The sequence below is a fragment of the Notamacropus eugenii genome, chromosome 6 (genome assembly GCF_028372415.1).
Source record: "Notamacropus eugenii isolate mMacEug1 chromosome 6, mMacEug1.pri_v2, whole genome shotgun sequence".
NCBI lineage: Eukaryota > Metazoa > Chordata > Mammalia > Diprotodontia > Macropodidae > Notamacropus > Notamacropus eugenii.
This window is the reverse complement of record NC_092877.1, coordinates 41,993,174-42,014,617: the sequence shown is the minus strand read 5'-3', so window position 1 is coordinate 42,014,617 and position 21,444 is coordinate 41,993,174. Positions and strand designations below refer to the sequence as shown.

Sequence of the window (21,444 nt, the reverse complement as noted above, 5' to 3'; positions counted from 1 at the left end):
TTTATAAATCGCTTTAGATTACTGAACAAAGCACTTTTTGTGTGGGAAATGTTTCATTAAGTCCTGCTAATGGCTGAATTTATGATAATATAATAGTCTTTGACTCCTTGGATTCCACTGAAACATTGTAATGAAATGAGAATCATGTGGCACATTTTAATGTGATAAATATTTGCTTTTGAAGAATTTAGAAAGATTATGTGATTTAATATTTTAAGCATTTTTCTTGCATATATTCTGTGGAAGAATTGAATTCAGATTAACCACTGACCAAGATAAGATGTTCTTTAAGTGAATTCTGAAGAATATTATTATTACACCTTAAGGCCCTAAAAATGAGATTATAACAAAAGACAGTAAGGAAATGACAATACAAAATGTTCACTCTTAAGCTTTCTTGAAAATTGTATAAAGTGAGTTCAGGCTGTAATGGTAAATAAAATATGAAGCTGCTTTTGTTGTACAGCTGCTATTTATAGAACAGACATTCTAAGGACAATTCCTTTTTTTCATCATTGGTTAAAATGCTTTCCTATTATTGGAAATCTTCCTTTGAAGAACAGCAACTTGGGATCTTTTTGAATTACTAGATTATATCTGTGATGCAAAGATAACTGTCTTCAGTTAATGACCAAACTGAAAATTATTTTAAAAGAGAATAGAGACTTTATAATCAAAAGACCTAAAAGACTCTGTCTTGAGTGTAAATAGAGATTGTAGAGTCTATAAATAGATTGACACATGTATCTTGCTTTATGGTATGTGAAACACACTTAATTTTTTCTCTAATTCCTTCACATTTTGCATTTATTTTTAAGAACCTTTTGATCTTATGATGACAAATTAATGTAACTCCTAAGCCTAATTTCAACTTTCCAACAAAACACCATTTCATACCTGATAATGAAATTAAAACATTAAAAGTGGTCAGGCATAAGCTCCTTGAGGTGAAGGGCATTGTCTTTTTTATTATTTTTTTAAGGCAATCAATTAAATGACTTAACTGAGGTCACACATAGGCTAGTAAGTGTCTGAAGCTGGATTTGGACTCAGGTCCTACTGATTCCAGGACCAGAGCTCTTTCCACTGTGCCGTCTTGCTGCTTTGTCTCGCTGTGGCTCCACAATCTCTAAACTATGAACTTTATATATATATATATATATATTAGGTGCTCCAAAACAGCTTGTTGAATGGTAAAGGGGAAAAAATAAGTAATTTCACTGGAAACCTCCTCCCCCTTCCCCAAGGCCCCCTGTATCAGTTTAATTTTTAGAAACTTTATAGCAGTTATCGCGGACCCATCCTGCATTTGATGAAGGTGCCCTCTACTATCTGTCTTGAAGCTAAACACAGATGAAGAAGCAGGTGTCATGAAAAGACCAGTTGCCTTAAGAGAAGAAACCTGAGTTAAAATCCTGACAGCAGCACCTAATAGCTTTGTGACCTTAGACAAGTATTTAATCTCTGAAACAGGTAAAATAGATACAATAATGTTTAAATAGCTATCCCATGGAGTTATTGTGAAGAAAATGCTTCAAGATATAGTTGGTAGTTTTTAGTTACACAATTTTCAGCCAATCTCATTTAAAAATGCTGATCCTTCAGAGTATAACTTTGAGAAAGAACCAGCTTTCTGCTCATGTATGATAATTCACCTTTCAACTCTACTGAATTCATTTATTAAGGACCTACAGTACGCAGAGCACTCCGATGCATTGGGGAGAAGAAAATTATGTAGTGCCTGCCCTTGAAGAGCTTACACGTCTAATTAGGGGACCATGACATGTACAAGTAACTATATTGTAAAGTAATACATGCTGCACGTATAAGAGAGGTTCAGACAAAGTGCTGTACGATATCTCAGGAGGTAAAGGTCATTGCTTTGTGGGGGAGGGGGACATAAGAAAACTGGAATTAAATAAACACTTACTAAGCACCTTCTATGTGCTAGGTGCTGGGAGTGCAAAGACAAAATTGAAACTGCTTCAACCCCCAAAGAATTTACTTTCTACTTCAAGAATACAACATGTACACAGATAGTAAAAACAAGGGCATTTGAGGAAGGACCAGTAACAACTGTGAGGGAGAAATCAGGAAAGTCTGCAAGTAGGAGATGACACCTGAACTGAGTCTTGAAGGCAGCTAAGGATTCTAAGAGACAACGATGAGGAGGGAGGACATTCCAAGCATGGGGGCAGCCTGTTGTGCAAAGGCCCGGAGATGGGAGATGGCAGATGGCATGCTGAGTTTGAGGAACAGCTTATTGGATATGAAAGGTGAGAGGGGGATAGTAAAAGATTCAAGGCGCATGACAAGACTGGGTAAGTTGTGGTACTACTGATGGAAATAGTAAAGTCAGTTAACAAGTATTTATTAAGTATTACTATGTGCCAGGCGTTATGCTAAGTGCTGGTGGTACAACAAAAGGCAAAATCAAAAAGCAAACTTTGGCAAGGGGAGGGGTCAAGGGAAGGAGATGACATTCTTAATTTCCTACATGGTGAATGTAAAGTATGAAGTGGTCAGGTGATCATTGGTATCCTTTGAGAGAAAAATTTCATTAGAGTGATGAGGATAGAAGCCCAATTATTTGGGGAAAGAAGGGGGGGTTCAGGAAGTGAAGCATTGGAAGTAGACAATTTTATTAAGTTTAGTGCAGATAATGAGAGATCAAGCCATGATTAGGAGGTATAAAAAAACCATGGATAGATTAGGGAGGCCTGAATCTTTTGTTTACCAGTATTATTTTGTCTCACTATTCTGCCTTGAAGCAGGGACTAAAATCCTATCTTCCCATTTAGGACTATGGCCTCATTTTTTAAAATAGCAATATGGAGGTGGGAGTAAACTAATTTTTTTAGAGAAAGAAAAGTACCCTTTTTTTTTATAGAGTTGAGTAGGGAGGGTTTTTGTTTTTGTTTTTGTAGAATAAGAAATGAAAGGTTTAACAGTGGGATTTTAAAAATTAGGAACAGTAAAACTACTGATGTAAAACAATCACTTTACATCTACTTCAGTTCTCTAGTGTTAAAGGATAAAGGTAGAAACAAGATAATGGGGTGGGGCAAGAAGCACTAGAATGATGCAGTAGATTCTGAAGATTATTAAACTATTTGTCATACCTAGCAATTCTCTTGGGTCTTCCAAGTGATTGAAGGTGCTTTTGCTTCTCTATTTAACACATTTAGACTTACAGTGACAAGGATAATAAATTACTATAGTCTTTTGAAAAATTAATAGCTCTTCAATTAAAACTATTCTTTACTCTCAGACTTTCAGAGACATCCAATCAAAAATTGATAGAAGTTATTCTCTGAGCTATACTAAGTAATTTTATTCTTGAAGGCGAGATCTCTCACCCTTCCTCCAGTTGTAGTTAAAGTGTTTTTCTCCCTGTTCTTATACTGCTTTTTACTAGTATTATGTCATTTAGTGTTTAAGATGGTTCAACTAATATGTAGTATAATATTATGTAATTTATGTCCTTGTCCTCTCTTCACAGATATTCCGCATTTTTGTGACTGATATATTTATATACTACATGTCTGTATTTTTACACGTGTTTTATTTGTTATGTAATCAAAAGAAAAGAAACTCATGGTCTAGATGACAGACATTTCTGAAAGGTCATGGCTATTCAGTTCAGCCCATTATTTATTAAGTCCAACTGGACCCTGCAGGCCTTGCAGATAAAACAAACAAAACTTTCTCTGACTTCAAGGAGCTAATTTCTGCTAGGGAAAGGAGGAAAGGGAACATTTTGAGTTGAGGTAAGCCTGAAGGAAGATTGGGAATCTGAAAAACCGATTCTAAAGTGATAAAGGTGAGTGGTAGAATGCTGCTGTCCTCAACAAATAGGGGATTCTAGAAGGTCAAGTTTAATGAGGAAAATGATGAGTTCTCTTTTGGCCCTGTTGAGGTACATGTAGAAATTCATCCAAATGGAAATATCCAGCAAGCAGTTAAAGATAAAGAACTAGATATATAAATCTGGAGGTCATTTTCATAGAAGTCGTAATTGGTCTCAAGTCCAAGATCTTGAGATGCTTTAAGGTAACTATAACCTTTACCTTCTTGACTTCCAAAATTCACCTAGTAATCAGCATTATAGATGGAATGGAAAAGTTGACAGCCAAAGCATGAGACTAGAAGATGAATAAAGTGAGATGATCCTGAGAATAGAGGGTTTTTTTTGCAAGTATATTAGGTAATTTTGAAGGTGGTTGTCATATCTTTCCCCTCTACATCTTGGTCTTTTTCAGCCTGGAGAAGAGGAGATTGGGGTGGCAAGAGATCTGATAATATTTTCAAGTATTCCAAGAGGTTTCATGTGTAATTAGGTATTAGACTTGTTCTGATAGTCTCTTAGATACCAGAAATAGGAACAATGGATAGAAGTTGAAGGAAAGGCAGACTGGGTTGATAAAAGGACAACTTTACTAAAAATTAGAATAGACTGAACTGCCTTGGGAGATAGTGGATTCCCTTTGACTTGAGGTCTTAAAGCAAAAACTGGTTGACCACTTGTACATTGCAGAGAGAGGGATTCTTATTCTGTTATGGATTGTACTAGGCCTTTGAGAGACCTTCCAGCTCTGAGGTTTCTCTTGTTCTATGTATCAAAAAGCTTCCTGAAGGTGGTTAAGGTAAGAGGATTGGAATTTTCCAGGCAGGTAGAATTGGTCTTGGGCAAAAGACTTTTTGATAGAAAAGTTAGATTGGATATAAGAAGTAGATAGGTGATTCGAAGACAAGACTGGCTGGACAGCCATTCAGAAGTTGTAGTCAGAAGAGTTGGATTTTGAAAGGTCTATGAGTTGCACACATTAAGAGATTTAATATATTTGGAAAAATTTTTTAGTAGGAAGATGTAAACAGGTTAGAGGTGCCTAAGAAAGTGAGGGTAGTAACAAAAGATTTGTTGTTGTGGATAAAGAACCACCTTGAGAGTATTAAGTTGTAGACAGAAGCAGCCAAGTTGGGGGAGGGAGGGAGGGTGTGTGGGTGTGTATGTTTGTGTGGGTGTGTGATGAATACAAAGCCAGATTTAGTGTCAGAACTGCTCATTGGCTTTCAGTTCTACATATGACACTGACTTATAGGTCCTTGGACAAGTGACTTAACTTCTCTGGGCATCAGTTTCCTTATCTGTAAAATGAGAGAAAAGTATACTGCATGTCCTCTGTGTTCTCACAGCTTAACATGATCCATATTATTTTAAAGAATGCCTTGAAATTCTGGAAGAGAAGTGTGGCCTTTCCACGACATCCAGAAGGGATAAAGATGGAGACAGAAGATTAAAAAGCATACTGTATCATGATAACTATAAAATTGTATAATGTAAGAAATTAGATCTGGAAGGAACTGAGCCTTCGTTATGACTGGGAGTGAACTAGAAAAGCCTGTGGGTTCTGTGTGCCTCTTGTGTATGGTACTTATGAGGAAGAGTTTCAAGAACTGGGCCTGGCTGATGGAGATCGGACAGGCAGTTCAGGGTGTAGGGGGGATAGGTAGCTCTTGATTTGAGAGAAGATAATTTCATTGTAGAAGGAAAGGTAGTTCATGCTAATGGTCTTGAAAGATGTTTAAGGAAAAATGGATGAATAGTTTGAAGAAATTTAAGGAAAGAATTGCTAAAGAATATGTGAGTTGTGGACAAATGAAACAATTAGAAGTATAATGGCATTGCAGCTACTATGGGAAATACTTTTTCCTCCATAGCAAAGAAGTGTACATTCTTGGGATAATTAGGTGGCTGAATTAGGTGTTTGATGGCAAACCGAGAGTGTGGGATATGAAGTGGGTGTTCAGCAAGAGAAAATAAATTAAGACTACAGTAGGGTAATAACAGTATTTTTCAGAGAATAACTGAACAACTAAGTTGTTCTGAGTATTATAAATACTCAAATTAACTACAAAGGGCCTATGAAAGAAGATCCTATCCACCTTCAAAGAAAGATAAATAGAAGTATCCATAGCAATGTTTTTCTGTGTGTCTGTCTGTGCGTGTCTGTAGAATTATATCTGATGTGGACCAATGACTGGTAACAAAATCAGGTACCTTTGGAAATTGGGGTTATAAGAAAGTTCTCCTGATCTAAGAACAAGACTGTAGTACTTAACCATAACTGTGGAGAGGTAGATGTCCTCTTTATTACTTTTTTTGTATTTCTAGGCACACGGTGTCTAGCAAACTGAAAGTTGTAAAAAATTGATTAAGATGCTTTGGAAATACCTAAAATTAGTCTGCTTGTATATGTATGTGATAATTAGATGCTGTAAACTTCACAGAGGTAATCATCAAGAAAAGCTATTAATTAACCAGCTGTATAAACCTCATGGGATGGATACAGTTCTGGCTTTCCCCCAGACATTGGTTCTTCTTACAGGGGAGAAGTTATGAACACTGACACTTCTAGTGTTGGCACTATTGGTTTTACTATTTGCAAACAGGAATATGACTGAAATAAGAGCAAACTACAGGAAAACTCGGACCACGTGTAAAACACTTTCTGCTCTTAGGGAGATTTTAGCAGCTAGAGCAGGAGGTCAATATCCAGAGCTCAGATGCCAAGAACAAATGCATTTTAAGAAAAATAAATCTTGTTGTGGAGAAAATGTGAAACAAGGAGCCAGCATCTACAGAGAATGAGCCAGGAGCAAGACTTTAAATGCTTCTTTCTGCCCATGGTACATATGAATCAAAAATCCTCCCATCATCATTTTTACAAAATGCAGGAGAACCAGGCAGCCGGGGTAAGAACCATCTTCTATGTGACAGTGACTTGGTTGATCCACAGACCTGAGAGAATGATGACAAAACCGGGATCTTATGATCAAAGTGGGGGCAATAAGGAACATGGATGGAGTTGGCTGAAATTACTTTGGATGACTTTAATCTCTCCTTAGAGAAGATATAAACTGATCCTTGGAAAGTTTATACTTAACGGGGAAGTGTATAGTTAACAGTTTGGGTAATTTTTGAAATTTGGACCAAAGTAGTCTTCCCATTAAGTAAAAGTGAACCATATATAGATAAGAATTTTTTAATCTAAGTGAACATGTTACATGTTAGTCTTCTAATGAATATTCTTATCAATGTATTCACGTGTGGACAGTAGTCTTTTATTTTTATATATGTAATATACCAAACTTGATAAATCAAAATGCCATTTAAAAACCAAGTTTTGCATTACTGGCTTGACTCAGTGAGGACAGTTGAAGAATACTGATGCTTATGAAAAGCTATTGGTTCAGAGGAGGGACATATTATTGGAGAAAATTAACTGGGAATTAAATTTTTAAAATGTTTTATTGATCCAAACTATGTAAGGAAATTTATTAACCCAATTTAAAAGAAGGGCTATATGGATAGAGAACTCTGAAGACTCAGGTTGGAAATAAACATAAATTTACCAGCTTCTCTTAATTTCTTGGATGTCATTCTCTTTTGTTTAGCCATTCATTCCTTGTATTTATGTGTTGTTCAGCAAAGATCAACATAGCCTTAGAGAAAAGAAGGTGGGGTCCTTTTGTGGCCACATAAACTAGACCAAGCATATTTAAAGGGCCTTTTGGAAATACTATGTATCTTTGGCATTCTAGCTTCTATTATCAAGTAAACATGATCTCAAGTTCAGAATTAAGCATGCAGCTATGTCTAGTTTGGGTTATTCAGTTTCCAAGATTTTTGGAATAAATTCTGCCTTTTACCAGATTGAAATGCATTAAGTTAGTGAAACAGCTGCATACCTTCTTTGAGAAAAGGTAATTACTTATTTGGGGGGGCACACTGGGATCCATATTAAATGTTATATTATTGTCAGTAATAAATTACACTGTTTAGTGCAGTTGTTTTGGAGCTACTGATGTTCGTCTATTATTCAAGATTTTTGCATTGTTTCTAAAGAAGTGTAACATTTGCTTTGAATTATTTTATTCTTTCTTTTCTTTTCTTCACAGTGCTGAGGTTCATATTCTGCCCTGGAAGGTTCCTGAGAAAGGAGTAGCTAGTGTGAGGAAATAAGCCAATGTTTTCATTTTATCCTACAGGTCCCAGCAGGGATGGCACAATCAGTGAGGACACTATCCGAGCATCTCTCATTTCAGCAGTTAGTGACAAGCTGAGATGGCGAATGAAAGAAGAAATAGATCGTGCCCATGCAGAGCTCAATGCCTTAAAGCGTACAGAGGAGGACCTGAAAAAAGGTCACCAGAAACTAGAAGAGATGGTAACCCGCCTGGATCAGGAAGTGGTGAGTAGCTCTTGGCAATTAAATGTTCTCTAGAAACCTTGAGTCCATGAAGGATGGCATTTAATGCCATATTTATGTACAGGTGCTCATGGGAATATAGTCAGAGAGGAGGAAACTGAGGCCCAGAGAGCTAAAGTGATTTGCCCAAAATCACATACACTATTTTCAGTGAGAGTGGATCTTTTTAAAGAATACGGGAGGTTTTAGAGAATTATTGCCTGGTTTCTTACTATTAGATTCCTCTCAGGATGATATAGTGAAAATAATACTCCTTTCAAAGTCAGTGGACTTAGTTTTTATGCTGCCTAATGCCTTGAGCATACTCTACCCCTGAGGTTGAACCCCTAAGGATGTTATTAGTAAGCTAGCTGAACTCATTCTTCACTAATTACCAAATTCCCATTCCAGTCATTCTGAAATCTGTTGCTATTTGGTCTTCCACTGCCTTTACCCTTATTCCCATCCCCCTCAGCCCAGTCCCTGCCCAGGTCCCACTCTGAAACTACCCACCTCTTGCATTGTGCTCTTTGGAAGGCCTGCTTTATCCATAATAAAACTGCTTTCATCTTAGAACAAATTTTCCTTTCCCATTTCCTTCACCATCTTTCACTTGTTGAGACCTTTCTCCCTAATGATGGTGAAGTTTCCTTGGCCACCCTTTTCAGCACTGTTCGTGCTTTCACTCATACTCTCTCTCACTGAAGTCAGGGAGTTAGAGTACCCCTTACTCCCCATTACCTCTTCCTGGCTTTCTCTCTATTATCACTCAGTAACTTCTTTGAGGTTCACTCAGTCCATATTTACAATTCAATCAAACTTATCTACTAACCTTCAGAACATTTCCTTCGTTGTTCAGTGAGTTCAGTTCCTAGCTCTCAGTCTTTCTTTCCTCCCCCACTCCCTAACCTCCAGTTTTTCAGCTTATTCACTTCCTGTGACCTACTTTCCCACTCCACCTTAGCCACACACAGAGATCACTATCCTTGTGATCTTGCCAGTATTCTGTTTCCATGGTCATAAACAAAATTTCCTTATCTAATCACAATTTTTAATAATTCCTCCATTCTTTCTACCCCAGTCATTTCCTCCCTTCCCTATATTGACCCCTTGGAGAAGCAGCTCAGGACTACATTGTGCTTTTCTGTCAAGTCCCTGTATCCTGTTGAGGATCTTGCCCTGGCAAGCCCTAGACTCCTGTTCTTGGGCTGCTAAAGGTGGAGAAAAATCACAAAACTCTGTTGCCTGGGTCCACTATAAATTTATGTTACATGATCTCAACTGGACTTTCATTGTGGCAAGGAAATCCTTTTACACCTCCCTAATCTATTAAATGTCTCATTCAGCTTTTCCAAAACTTTCCATCCCTGCTCAAACTTCAAAATTCCCTCCCCCTTTTCAGTGAAGACTCCTCTTTCACTGAAAAAAACAGACCATTCACTGAGAGTTCCTCCTCCTCTCCCCTCTTACTTCCTTTACTACTTCATCCTTTAATTTTGCTTAATTAAGTCCATTGATTTAATGATCATCTCTATACAGATGAATCTAAGATCTATTTACCTGCCCCTTGCCTTTTTGTTGACCTCCAATCTCACATCTGCAACTGACTCTTGGACATCTTATATTTTATATATATATATATATGTAAATTCCTCTCTTCCTATAAATTCCTCTCTTCCTAATGAAATTCCCTTTTACATTACCATCATTGTTCCAGCGTCATGCAGGCTCCTCAGTCCCAGTGTCCTTGGTTTCTAATCTGCTCTCCACCCACTTCCATCTGCCAAGTCCTTTGACTTCAGGAAAGAGACACCATAGGGAAACAGTAAAGAATAAGTTTGGTTAGAGGAGCATAGTTGTGAAGCAACCTGATAAGCACAGGAAGGTGAGAAACACACTTGACAATGAGCCCTAAAAGAAGGGCAGGCAAAATTCCAGCCTTTAGTGTCAGAAGTAGTGCAGGTCACACTCCAGGGGTGAATTGGTGATATTGTCAGAAGCGTAAATCCATTTGCAACTTAGTACTATTTGAAAATCTGTCATACATTTCACATACATAAAGACTGTGCATGTTTTTAAAAACCTGTTAAATTGGCATAGGTCATTTTCAATATTTTCACTTAGAACAGAGATTCAGTTTACAGATGTGAAGGTGTCTTCTTGTACACTGACTCCCTTCCCCTTTGCCTACAAACATACTCAGACACACCTAGTTATAAAAACACTTACTACCTTTCTAACCCATCCTGTTACTACTCTCCATTTACTTCCTTTTTTACTACCAAACTTACTGGAAAAATTGCTTTTCTTTGGTATTTTTCTCAAAGATCATTTGATGAACTACCAATTGCCAAATTCAGTGGCTTTTTTCCCTCTCTTTGTTTTCTTTCACCTCTCATTTGACACTGTTGACTAACTTTACTGGATATTCTCTTATACCATAGTTTCAGAAGTACCGTACCTGATCCTGATTCTTCTCTGTCTCCTGATTCTTCTCTGTCTCCTGATTCGTCCTCTTCCCAGCCTCTTGAGGTTGAGTTGCCCTAGGTTCTGTCCTTGGGTCTCTTCCCCCTTTCTGTAGTCTCTCTTAGCCAGATTTCATTCTTAAAAATACAATCTTCCTCACTATGGAAATTACTTTTGAATTTCCAGCCATGTTCTTTTTTGCCCAAGTTCTATATCTGTAAGACAGCCCTACTTGCATATGTCATCAGCATCTCAAATTCAACAGTCCTAAAACAAAGTTTATTTTTCTAAGTCAGTTCTTATTTAATTATTCATATTACCACCACTACCCAGTCGTCTGCATTTCCTGAACCTTGGTCTGTCAGTTTTCCTTCTTTCCCACTTGTACTCAACTAGTTATAACTCCCTCCTCCTACCTCTTCTCCCAGTCATCACTCTAATATAGGCTGCTCAAATCTACTTGGCATGACTACTGCAGGAATCTCCAAAAAGGTTTTCCTACCTTTATCTCCTTCAAACAATTGCCACCTTCCTGCCAGACTGATCTTTTTTCTTTTGGTAAAACCAGGTAGCCATGCCATTCTTGCACAGAATCATTCTCTAACTTCTTGGTACAGGCCAAAGAGAATTCAGAGCTCCTTTACCTCCTCCTGTTAGTGTCTGTCAGTGTGACCCCATCTTACCTGTCTGGGTTTGTCTTTTCTTCTTTCCTTCAATATGTTCAGACTACATGGAATTACTACTGGCTATTGCCTCATCTGTCCTTACCCTGGCCCATCTTTACCTGGGATGCATACCTTGCTCCCCTCAACAGTTCCTTCTTCATAGCTTTCTGTCTACTGTCTCAGATTTCATTTGGCACTTTCTTTGTATTTCTGATGTTATGTATTATTACATAAGGTAGTTATTTGTGTGATAATTCCCTAATAAATTATAAGCTCTATGAATGAAGGATCTTGTTTTATTTAAATTTAGTATTTCTTCTTCCTGCTGCATACTATGTTTGTTCTCTATGCTTAATAAAAAAGGTTGTTGACGTGGGGCAGTAGGCAGTACATGTGTACTCCTACTGATTTAAGTATTTAAAATATCATAATTTACTCCATAACAAATGTCTTGCTTCAGTACTTCAACACCCTGTGATTGTGTTGTGAGTGATAAATTATCTACATCCATCTCATTCTTCTGACTTAGGGAATTCTGAATGCCTTAAGCAGTGGCTTGCCCAATGACTCAAATTTGACCCAGCTGAAGAGGAGAATGTGGCTCTTTGATCAGCTGTCATAAATCTCCATTCTGTTACCTTCCTTGGTGACTCTAATTACACAACCTGAAAGAACTCTACTATAACTAGTATGTTTGCTCTTTTTGTGGTGTGAATGAAGACCTTTTTACTAGCCTCTGAATGAGAGTACAAAGGTCATATTTCTTGATAGCCTATTTGACTGTTCTGGGTGGGGTGCTTAGAAAAAGCAGAACATTCTTTACATGCATAGTAGAATTCTCAAATGTATTTTTTCTCCAGATCAGACTATTTTCAGTAAGAACACTGCTTTAAACTCAACATAAGCTGTCATTAGAACAGAAGTTTGGGGTTATATTTTTCATATGCCTAAAAGCTCATGATAATCTGGATGAGATGGACATGTAGACAGTTATGTACATACAAGATTTATACTGAGAGTATAGAAGGTTGTGGTGGAAACAGACACAGAGAAAGTCCTCTTGCAGATTTGTACAATTTGAGTTGAGTCTTAAAAGAAGCCAGGGAAGCCAGTAGGCAGAACTGAGAAGAGAAATCTAGTCCTGTAAGAAAACCAGTAAAAAGGTCTAAGAACATAAGAAGGAAGGCCAGCGTTATTGAAGCACTGAATGCATAAAGATGTATAAAATATAAGAAGATTAGAAGGTGATTTTGAAAACAAATAATACTGTAATATGTTTTTAGACACAAGTCTTCCAGAAACAATTTCTATTAAATTAACATTACCTCTCCCACCTCCTTCCTAAGTCCTTGGCTGTCTTTACTCCAAGACAATTTGAGGTAACAGGAATCTTGAACAATGTTAAAATATAATTTAGGATTAAATTTAATCTTCAACTGAAACTACTCAACCTCCTTCTTTTATTACTACTCCTCTCAAGGTTTGAAACAGTAATGCTTTCTGACTTAAAAAGAAAGCATGGGACTTGGGTGGGTCACAGGCCAGTTGCTTCTAGTGATAAGAATGACCTAGTTCTTAACAAGAAATATTCTTAGTTCAAATAGACATCTTAAATTCACTGTGTCCAACACAGAGCTCAGCATCTTTCCCCCTCAACCTTCCCTATTACTGTGGGAAGCAGCACCATCCTCTGCATCCCTCAGAGCCATAACTCAGGATTCATCCTGGACTCATCACTATCACCCTCCCCCCATATCCAAGCTGTTGCTGAAGTCTGTTGATTTGCAAAGTCTCTCACATACACTACCCCCTTCTTTCCCCTTACATTTCCCCCACTCTGGTTCGGGCCCTCATTACCACACACCAGAATTATTGTAAGCCTGCTGGGAGACAGGCCTGTCTTGTCCCTCCCCACTCCAGTCCATTCTCCATTCATCCACCCAGTTATTTTCCTAAAATGCTGAACTGATTATCATACACACATAGACCCTTCTTACTCCTCATCATGTACTCTTCTATACAGTTGCATTGGCCTTGTGGCTGTTGCACAAACAAGGCTTGAGGTATTTCTGTTACTGTTCTCCATATCTGGAATGCTTTCCCTCCTCTTCTCTGGATTACTGACTTCCCTGGCTTTCTTTAAGTCTTGACCGCACCCGCACCCGCACCCACACCCACACCCACACACGTCACTTGCTTTGCCTGTATTTATATGTCATCTCCTCGCTTAGGCTCCTTAAGGGCAGGACACAACACTTCATAGAATACCTGGGTCGGGTTTTTGAACCTAGGAAGACTTAAATGAACTGATGCTAAATGAGGTGAGCAGAACCAGGAGAACCTTGTAACAGTAACATTGTGCAGTGACCAACTTTGATAGACTTTGTAGATACTTAGCTCTTCTCAGCAACAGAAGGATCTAAGACAGTTCTAGAAGATTTATGATGGAAAATGTTTTCAACATCCAGATGAAGAACTGTGGAGAATAAATGCAGATTGAAGCATGCTGTTTTCACTTTTTTTTTTCATTCTCATGGTCTTTCCCTTCTGTTTTAATTCTTCTTTTACAACATGACTAATGTGGAAGTGTTTAACAATATTGTACATGTATAGCCTATATCAGATTGCTTGTCAGGTCTTGGGAAGAAGGGGGAGGAAAAAAAATTGGAATTCAAAATCTTATAAAAGTGCATGTTGAGAACTATCTTTACATGTAATTGGGAAAAAATAAAATACTATTAAGTGCAGGTGGAGGGGAGGGGAAGTTTTTTGACCTAAACCTATTCTTCAGAGGACAAGTCTTGAAAAGATTTTTTAGACTATGGGAATATTTACTTCTTACTATTTCTAGATACATAAATGTTAAAAGATGGTTTTTATTATGCTTCCACAGTTGAAAGGGCAGGGTTGTGAAGACTTTAAATGCCACAGCATTTTATATTTGATCCTGGAAATATTGGGGAACCTCAAGTTTATTGTAGAAGGAAATATTCAGATTTTAAGAAAACCTTTGGTAGCTCATCAGAGGATGAATTGAAGCAGGAAAAGGATTACTGTCACAGCAGTAATCCTGGTGAGAGATGGTGAGAGCCTGCACTAGTGTTGCAGCTTTGTGACTGCAGAAGGGAGATACTGGGAATGTTAAAAAGACGTGGTAACAGCATTATGAAATGCAAAATGGATAACTTTGATTACATTAAACTGAGAAGTTTTTGCACAACCAAACCCAGTGCAACCAAAATCCAGAGGGATGTAGTAAATTGGGAAAGAATTTTTACAGCTAAGCTCGGGGATAAAGGCCTCATTTCTAGAATATATAGAGAACTGACCCAAATGTATAATCATACAAGTCATTCCCCAATTGATAAATGGTCAAAGGATATGAACAGGCAATTTTCAGAGGAAGAAATTAAAGCTGTCTATAATCATATGAAAAAATGCTCTAAATCACTATTGATTAGAGAGATGCAAATCAAAACAACTCTGAGGTACCACATCACACCTATAAGATTGGCAAACATGACAGAACAAGAAAATGATAAATGCTGGAGAGGATGTGGGAGAGTTGGAACACTAATTCATTGTTGGTGGAGCTGTGAGCGCATCCAACCATTCTGGAAAGCAATTTGGAACTATGCCCAAAGGGCTACAAAAATGTGCATACCCTTTGACCCAGCAATATCGCTACTAGGACTGTATCCCCAAGAGATCATAAAAATGGGAAAGGGTCCCACATGTACAAAAATATTTATAGCAGCACTCTATGTAGTTGCCAAAAACTGGAAGTCAAGGGGATGTCCATCAATTGGGGAATGGCTGAATAAATTATGGTATATGAATGTAATGGAGTACTATTGTGCCATAAGAAATGATGAACAAGAAGACTTCAGAGAGGCCTGGAAGGACTTATGTGACCTGATGCTGAGTGAAAGGAGCAGAACCAGGAGAACTTTGTGCACAGCAACGACCACAGTGTGTGAGAGTTTTTTCTGGTAGACTTGGATTTTTGTAATAACGCAAAAACTTCTTATAAAAAAAAAATCCCAATGGTGGTTCTCAAGGCAAAATGCCTTCCACACTCAGAGAAAGAAATATGGAAGTCACTCACAAAATGTAGCAGATCATGTTTGTGTATGTGTATGTGTTTGTGTATCATGTTCTGATTTGTTATACGATTTCTTTCATTTATTTTAGTCTGACTACATAGCATGACTATAGTGAAAATATACTCAATAGGAAAGTATATGTAGAATCTATACAGAATTGTATGCAGTCGTGGGGAGGGAGGGGGGTAGTGGGGGGTAGGTGGGGGGGATAAAATCTCAATTGTATGGCAGAGATTGTTAAACATTAAAAAATAAAAAAATAAAAAAAAATAAAATAAAAAAGACGTAACAGATTGGATATGTAGAGTGAGTATTAGTGAGTAGGAGAGAATGACACCAAGGATGCTGCTCTGGATGACTGGGAAGATGGGACATTAGACATTAATGGAGGAGTTTTAATAGGACCCAGGAGGGTTTGGGGAGAAAGATAAGGGATTCTGTTTTGGACTTAATGAGTTGGAGATACCAACTGACCTCTGAACTGGGTGTCCTATAGATAACATAGAATATTTCACAAGTCCCTCTGCCCCCGCTGGTCAGTGCAGGGACGCCCGGGCTCCTTGCAGTTCATCAAATAAGATAATCCCATCTCTGGCTCTAGGAGTTTTCACTGGCTGTCTCTCCTTTATCTCCACCTCCTGACTTCACTGGTTTCCTTCAGTCCCACCTAAAATCTCTCCTTTTACAGGAAGTCTTTCCCACCTCCCCTGCTGATTATTTCCTCTTTATCCCGTATATACTTTATTTATACACTGTTACTTAAATATTTGTTTTCTCCCATATTTAATTAGGAACTCTTGGCAGGCAAGGACCATCTCTCTTTCCTTTGTACTCCCAGCCTTTGCACAGTGCCTGGAACATAGAGGGAACTTACTAAATGCTTATTGACTGTACCTGGAACTCAGGAGACAGCTGGACAGTTGACCAAATAGATCGGCAGCACAGAGATAATAACAGACCCTTTGGAAGCACATCAGATAATCAAGTGAGATAGATTGGTGGTGCCGAACAGTTTGGGCTTTTGTTTCTTCTGTGAACCCCCCCTTCAACAAAAAAGAAGTACTGCAAACCACTAGAATATAATACACTAGAGTGTATTAAATTACACTAATAATATGTTTTTAGATTATTAAAGTTGCAATAACTATAGTGCTAACTTTTGCCCCCTAAAAAAACCCATATTAAAATGTACATTACTGATCACAAGTGTAAAACAGAATTTCATTCTGCCTGTATTATGAATCTCTAAATATAAAGTTATAAAATTGGTTATAAAATGATTATGAATATTGTGAATGTGGGACATTGTGCTGGACAACACTCCTCAAAGCAATAAGAGATTAAATCACTGCCTTGGACTATCATCACGTTTATGGAGCATTTTAAGGTTTGCCAAGCAATTTGTACGTTATCATATTTGATCCTCACAACCCCCTCCTGAATTTCTGGAAGAATTTCTCTGTGCTTCAAATCCTGTCTCAGCCACATACCAGCTCTATGACCTTGGAAAAAATCACGTAATGCCTCAGTCTCAGTTTCCTATCTGTAAAAATGAGGGTTACCATAACACTTAGGATCAAACATGAAAACATGTAAAGTGCTTGGCAAACTTTAAAGTGCTACATAAATATGGCGGTAGCCCAAGGCAGTGATTGGACCTTTCACTGCATTGAGGGGCGTGTCTAGTACTCAGGAGGCGACAGTTCCACTTTTATCTACTCTGTTCCAATTACATCAAGAATACTGTGTGGTCTGTTTCAGTCATCACATTTTAGGAATTACATGGATAATCTAGAAACTCTGTAGAGGAGAACCAGTGAAGGGCCTAAGGAAGCCTGGCTGAAGAATGTAGGAATGCTTTGTCTGGAAAAGAGATGCTGTAACAGGTGATTTGATAGAACACGTGTAGAAAAGGATTTTGTTCTGCTTTACTCCCTACAGTGGAATTGGGAACAATTGGCAGAATTAAAGTTTATATAAGGATAGGGGCTGGGGTAAGAGTTAGAGCTATCCAAAAGTGGAAAGGGCTGTTTGAGGAGTTAACGAGTCCCCCTCCCCCTCACTTGAGGTCTTGCATCAAAGTGTGTGTTGTAGAGTGAATTCTTGTTCAGGTTTAGGTTGAAATAAGTGGCAGCTGAAAATCTCTCCTACTAAGATTCTGTGAACTCACCCTTCCTTGCTGCACTATACCTGCTCTATGTATGCAGTGAGTTTAAACAGTCTTTAGCCATTTTAAACAGTTTTTGCCTTTTGTAGGCTCTGTTATATACTGGGATTGTAGTCAGAGCTTGAAAAATAAAGTCCAGCCACCAAAGAGGAGTTCACACAGCTGACTGCTAACTGCCACATTGGGGACACTAGATATTTAATCTCTTTTTAGAGCCAGAAAAGTTCTACATGTAGTTTATATGGAAAATCTCATTTTTGTGAAGAATTTGTCACTTCCTGATGTGAAAGTAGCTGCCAATTATTTAATCCTACAATTACACAGGTGACTGTTATGTCTCTGCTCATAGCCAGCCTTCCCACGTAAGACTGTAAGTAGTTATTCATTGAGCATTACTCAGTATACTCTTACGTTCATTTAGCTCCTCATACTTGTTTCACTATGGTAACTTTTCTTTTTTTCCTAGTAAGATTCTCTGATGTGAGGTAGTACTAATTATGTAATGAGAGAACCCCATGCAAGGTTTCCCTAACCAGATTCTTTGTTTGATGGAGGGAAATCTTTAAGTTGTAAGCACCTAGTTCTTCATAAAATGTTACATACATTGGTACATGATCGTCACATTTGGACTCATCTTGTTTACAGGCTGAAGTTGATAAAAACATTGAATTACTGAAAAAGAAGGATGAAGAGCTCAGTTCAGCTTTGGAGAAAATGGAAAATCAGTCTGAAAACAATGACATTGATGAAGTTATCATTCCCACAGCTCCACTCTACAGACAGATCCTGAATTTATATGCAGAGGAAAATGCAATTGAGGATACCATCTTTTACCTAGGGGAAGCCTTAAGAAGGGGAGTGATAGACCTAGATGTCTTTCTGAAGGTAAGCTTTTGAATGCTGTATGCCTAGATCTTGAATTGTTCATCTTGAGTAACCAGCACTAAGACTGAAGATTTTGACTCCTGGCAATTTTAGGATTTAACGATGAAAAGGGAAGGGACTTTGTTAGAAGTAGTCTGACCCAACCCCATTTTGGGTAAACTGAGGTCTGGAGGGTTGTCTAATAATAGTAGCACTTTGAGGTACTGGATGGAGGGTTCAGGCTCCACCTCTTGACACATTCTGATAGTGTGACCCTGGCCAACACCCTTTACTTTGGGTCCCAGTTCATGGGCCAATGAAATTCAAACGTTCAAATGAAAATATTTTTTGCCAAGTACTTGGCACATATCAACATTATTAAGTGACTCAAGATTGTGTACACACACAGTAAGTGTGAGGCAATATTTGATCCCAGGTTTTCATGACTCTACAGGCAACACTGTACCAACTGTCACACTAGGTTAGGGATTTGCCTTAGGTCAGGGCCTCAGACCCCTTCCTTGGAAATTGGAGGCTTAATTCTTCAGCTGGTGACTTTGGGAAAATACTTGTGGACCTCTTCATCTGTAAAATGTTGGGTAGAATTAGATCACCTCTAGATCCCTTCCAGCTCTAAATTCCATGATCTTCAGTGGACCAATTCAGAGTTAGTACTTATGTCTTGGGTTCCAGGCACACCCCACCCACAACCTCCCTTTAACCTTCCTACTCCTCTGCTCTCATCTTCCCAAACTCACAGGCAGCCTTTTGTAGCAGACTGGTGACAAGCTAAAAATAATGCTCTTTCTATACAAATTTCCTCTGGGTCTTGGTGGTTCAAATTTCACTACAGAACCATCCATGACACCACTGGTGAAAAGATTTCTGTGATCAGCTGAGCTGCCTTTGAGATGGTGGACTGTTCCTACAGGAAAGCCACTGCTATGACAGCCTCTCACTGTGCTCAGTCAGAGAGCTGCTTCTCTTGGTGCTTGCTAACTGTTACTCCCCATGTCCCCAAAACAATAGTTTTTCAGTCTTACCGAAGAAACCTTTTTTTCCCCCCCACAGCATGTTCGACTTCTATCCCGGAAACAGTTTCAGCTAAGAGCATTAATGCAGAAAGCAAGAAAGACTGCAGGTCTCAGTGATCTCTACTGAATTCTCGATATCAGCTGGGGAATGAGCTTTCCCTATGACAAGTCTTGTCTTCTCTTCTCTTCCTGTCAGTAGGTGCCCAGAATAAGTTATTGCAGTATCACTCAAGTGTAAGATATTTTGAATCAATAATATATTTTCTGTTTTCTTTTAGTAAAAAGACTGGCTTTTATTAATAATGCACTTTCTATTCTCTGTAAACTTTTTGTGCTGAGTGTTGGGACTGATTATGCTGAATAAAATTTGTTGCATAATTTTTTTCTTCCTTCTTCTGGCTTCAGAAAAAGTGTGTTTTAATCTAGGGAACTTCATTGATATGGTCCAGCTTCCAGCCAATAAAACAACTATACCACCCACTGTGAATCACTCTAAGTGAGAGTTGTACACAGGAGTTTCCTTTACAATAGTTACAGCAGATGATATTTCATGGTGATAAACTAAACAGTAATTATAATTCAGCCAATATTGCTTGGGAAAGGGCTGCTGCCACTGCCTATCTCTACACTGCTGAAAGCACCAGACCAGCGACCCTGGAGAGCTCTGCCCTTTGCCCAGTGCAGCAGTTAGACTAGCCCAAAAGTAGGACCCCCATGATTATTTTATGCTATGTAGCACCTCAGATTCTAATACATGTTAGAGAAGTCTTGAAAGCTCAAGCAACACCGAGAATCACGAAAGGTTAAGAATTGGATGGCACCTATAACTAGTCCAACACCTTCATTTTAGAGACCAAAGGATCTGTATTCATTTAGGTCTGCATCTCCTCATTCAAAATCGATACAATCTCTTCAGAAGCCTGCTTTTGTTTCTCAATGAAAATACCACAGCATACTTAAAGACATTTGATTTTAAGCATATGCTACAAAGCTAGGATTAACACTACTTTTATTAGTAGTGTTATTATTAGATTATTAGTTCTACCAAGGAAACATGCCACAACAGCCTCTCACCCCTCTTCTTCCCCCAGCCCCATTCACCTATTAGCAATCCCATTCTTCTGTGCCTTTTGGAAACCCTACTCTATTTTCAGCAAACTCCCTTACATGATCAAAGTTTTCAACTCACATTCCTTCTTCACTCTCCTGTTAGTGGAAAGTCAAGGACAAGATGTCCCTTGCAACCCTTTCACTGGTGACTAAAATCTTCTGCCCTACAATTAGGAGGAGGTATGAGCATACTCTCCAGCACAGCAGCTTCTACACCATGTCTCACTGACCTTCACTTTAAGAATGACTTTAGTTTGGCTATATCCTCTTCACTCCATTCTCACCTGTTATCCGTAGGGAGTTAGGTATTCATAACGAATCTCAATAGCAACTTGCCTTCAGTTAACCTTTTTTCCCCTTTTGGGGCACTGAGTCACAAATTAGAACTCCATCATCTCTTGGAATTCCAAGAACTGGGCCTTTGAAGGTGTAGTCTAAAAACTCAAATATCTTTTCCTGCTGCCTCCCCCAACCTCTATTCTCTGTGCTTACTGTGACATTTTGGTCCCTAAATCCTTTCCAGTTCTGTCACATTAAGGCTTACTTGTCTCCATACTTAGTCTCAGCCTCATGACCACCCCTGGTTAACCACTTCAGTCGTTCATCATACTAAGGCCATGCTGGACCTGTCAACATCTAGTAGAAGTATCATGTAGTAGTAGTCATTATGCATGCCCTTTGGAGGAAAAGGACTCTATATGTATAAAAAATATTTATAGAACCTCTTTTCATGGTAGCAAAAAACTGGAAAATTAGGGCCCTCTTATTGGAAAATTCTTT

The 21,444-nt window shown here is 38.4% G+C and overlaps 1 protein-coding gene across 2 annotated transcripts in view; it reads left to right on the top strand.

Moving 5' to 3' along the window:
* The window catches only part of TSG101 (tumor susceptibility 101), a 101,559-nt gene extending 81,627 nt beyond the window's left edge, over positions 1–19,932 (top strand). For both annotated transcript variants that reach the window (XM_072619661.1, XM_072619662.1), the window contains 3 exons: positions 8,053–8,255; positions 18,302–18,541; positions 19,592–19,932. In XM_072619661.1, coding sequence (XP_072475762.1) covers positions 8,053–8,255; positions 18,302–18,541; positions 19,592–19,681 — 533 coding nt within the window. In that variant the 3' untranslated portion in view covers positions 19,682–19,932. The remainder of the gene's footprint in view (positions 1–8,052; positions 8,256–18,301; positions 18,542–19,591) is intronic.
* The last annotated feature ends 1,512 nt before the right edge of the window (positions 19,933–21,444 follow it).